This window comes from Haliaeetus leucocephalus, unplaced genomic scaffold (genome assembly GCF_000737465.1).
Source record: "Haliaeetus leucocephalus isolate CR32 unplaced genomic scaffold, Haliaeetus_leucocephalus-4.0 Scaffold1, whole genome shotgun sequence".
NCBI classification, from domain to species: Eukaryota; Metazoa; Chordata; class Aves; order Accipitriformes; family Accipitridae; genus Haliaeetus; species Haliaeetus leucocephalus.
In genome coordinates, this window is record NW_010972437.1 from 17,425,167 (window position 1) to 17,427,699 (window position 2,533).

General features: G+C 58.6%; 1 protein-coding gene across 1 annotated transcript in view; it reads left to right on the forward strand.

The window, feature by feature from the left end:
- The window catches only part of FEV (FEV (ETS oncogene family)), a 3,713-nt gene extending 2,011 nt beyond the window's left edge, over positions 1–1,702 (forward strand). Inside the window, exon 2 of the mRNA XM_010569694.1 lies at positions 1,191–1,702. Coding sequence (XP_010567996.1) covers positions 1,191–1,702 — 512 coding nt within the window. The remainder of the gene's footprint in view (positions 1–1,190) is intronic.
- Positions 1,703–2,533: the final 831 nt, after the last annotated feature.

Consider the following 2,533-nt stretch of genomic DNA (forward strand, 5'->3'; position numbering starts at 1 on the left):
GAGCCCGGGGCGGGGGGCTGCAGGGATGGAGAAGAGGTAAGGGCTGTGGCTGTACCTTAGGGAGGGGAGATCCCCCACCTCAGTCCCAGGATGGGGGATTTGGAAATACAATACCTTGAAAAGATCTGGGCTGATCTGCCTGGATCAGGATGTCTGAGCAGGGTTCGGTGGAATGGGGACAGATTGGGCATGGCTCTTCCTTGCTTCGTCCAGAGCAAGAACTGGGGGGCACCAGATAAAATAGGTTGGTGCAAAGCAAGCGGGACAAGGTGATTCTTTGTGGGAAATGTAGCTGAGGTGTGGGACTGCCTGCTGCAGGGGTCGTGGGTGCTAAACCTCTATATGGGATCCAAGCACCTTTAGAAAAAAATAGTGGCAGAAAAGCATGTCCAGGTGTGTCAGGCTCCTGTGTGTGCACAGCCTGGCACAGAGGCATCTTGGGCACACACCAAGGGTGCAAGCTGTGGGGGCAATGGCCATGGCTCAGAGAGGACAGTTTTCCTCTGGAAATAAGGAACATTGGTGCCTGATTCAAAGCCACAGCAGGTCCTGCCCTGTTGTGGTCTCTCTTCCCCTATACCTGCCTGCACCCACCAGGGGTGCAGGTCAGAGCAGTGTTGCACCCTGACTTCAGCTCACCACGGAGACATCCTTGCAGGGCACAGTGCCCCTAGAGATGGGCAAGGGCTGTGCTGTGTCTCTAGCCCAGTTTGAAGCAGAGGTGGCAGTGGGGAATATTGGTGCTGGGATGGATCTGGGTACTGCCAAGATACCTCCTTCTTGGGGTTGCAGATGAAAGAACCAGGCCAGAACCTCACGCCAAAGCAAATGAGCAGGTATTCATCTTCAGTGGGGTATGAATTAGGGTGGGAGGGACATGGGGACCCTGGATCCAGACCCACTGCAGCCTGCATTGACCTCTGAGCATTCCTACCCCTGTCCAGATGTACAGGGGCTTCCTCTCCTCCTCTTGCTTGGGGGTCAGGATTGGGTAGGGATGCTGCAAAGGAGACAAGCCCTCATTACCATCTTCTGTGTCTCTAGAGCAGGGAAGATGCAGTGAGGTGCATCTGATACCTGGGTGTGGGAGGGGGCAACATAGCAGAGGGTTGAGAAGACTGGGGTGCATCCTGCCTCGCTCCTTGTGCCCTGAAAAGGAGCTTTAACCTCTCTGGGGCCCGGCCTTGCAGGCAGCGGGCAGATCCAGCTGTGGCAGTTCCTGCTGGAGCTGCTCTCCGACCGGGCCAACCTGAACTGCATCGCCTGGGAAGGCACAAACGGGGAGTTCAAGCTGATCGACCCCGATGAGGTGGCACGGCGCTGGGGCGAGCGGAAGAGCAAACCCAACATGAATTACGACAAGCTGAGCCGGGCACTGCGCTACTACTATGATAAGAACATCATGACCAAGGTCCACGGCAAGCGTTACGCCTACAAGTTCGACTTCCACGGGCTGGCGCAGGTGTGCCAGCCGTCCGCCCCCGATCACACCCTCTACAAATTTCAGGGCAACCTGGCCCCGCTGCCCTTCTCGGGCATCTCCAAACTCAACCTCATGACCTCGGGGGTGACGCCGGCTGGCTTCTCCTACTGGCCTGGCTCCAGCCCATCCCTCTACCCCGGGCACGGGCTCCAGCCCTCTGCCCCGTTCAGTGCCATGGCAGCCTCCCACCTCAACAACATGAATAACCATTACCATTAGAGGCTCGGCCGCGCCAGGCGGACCTCTCCATCCCCGGCAGCATGGGGCTGTGGAGCTAGGGAGCTCAGCAGGGAGGGATGGGTGGGTGGGATCATGCCCTGCTCTCAGTTGCCCCCTTTTAGATTTGGAGAGTTGCGTGGGGGGGTGAGGGGTGCTTGCAGGGTAGCTGGGTTGGTTTCCTGATGTGGGTGGCTGGAGGGGAGACGCCATCTAAGTTTAGGGTGAGGAGGGATCCATGATCCTGGGAACAGATGTGGATACCTAAAGCAGGGTGTGAATGGAAGGAAAAACCATGGGCTCTCCTCCTGGCAGGGACCATGCCCCCCTTTCCTTTGCAACATGCTGCCCACCCCATGAACATCCTTAACTCTGCCCCCAGCCTGTGCCTGCCCTCCCCTCTCTCTGCAGAGAGGAATCAGGAGCTGGGGCCCCAGGGCAGCTGTGTCCATGGGTGAGGGTCCCACTGGGCAGGGGCAGGGAAAGGGGACTCTCCTTGCTACTCCTTGGTTCCCCACCTTTGCCTCCAAAGCCTTCCTTTCCTCCATCCCTCCTACACCTCCTGCCAATGGTGGCTTCCTCCAGACCTCAGGAGAAGCCTTGGTCTGGAGAGCAGATGGCCTTCATGGGTTAACTCCTGCCCAGGGCAGGGCTTTGCTGTTGGAGGTGCCAGGGGCAGGTGTGAGGGGCACTGCCAGCCCTCAGGGCAAGGCCAGAGCCTGGAGGCAGCAGAGCCTGGCCCCTGCAACTCTGCCCTCTCTCCAGTACCCAAGGACCATGCCACAGAGTGGGATGGTCCCTGAAGCCCTGCACATGAGCCCATGTCCTGCTGAT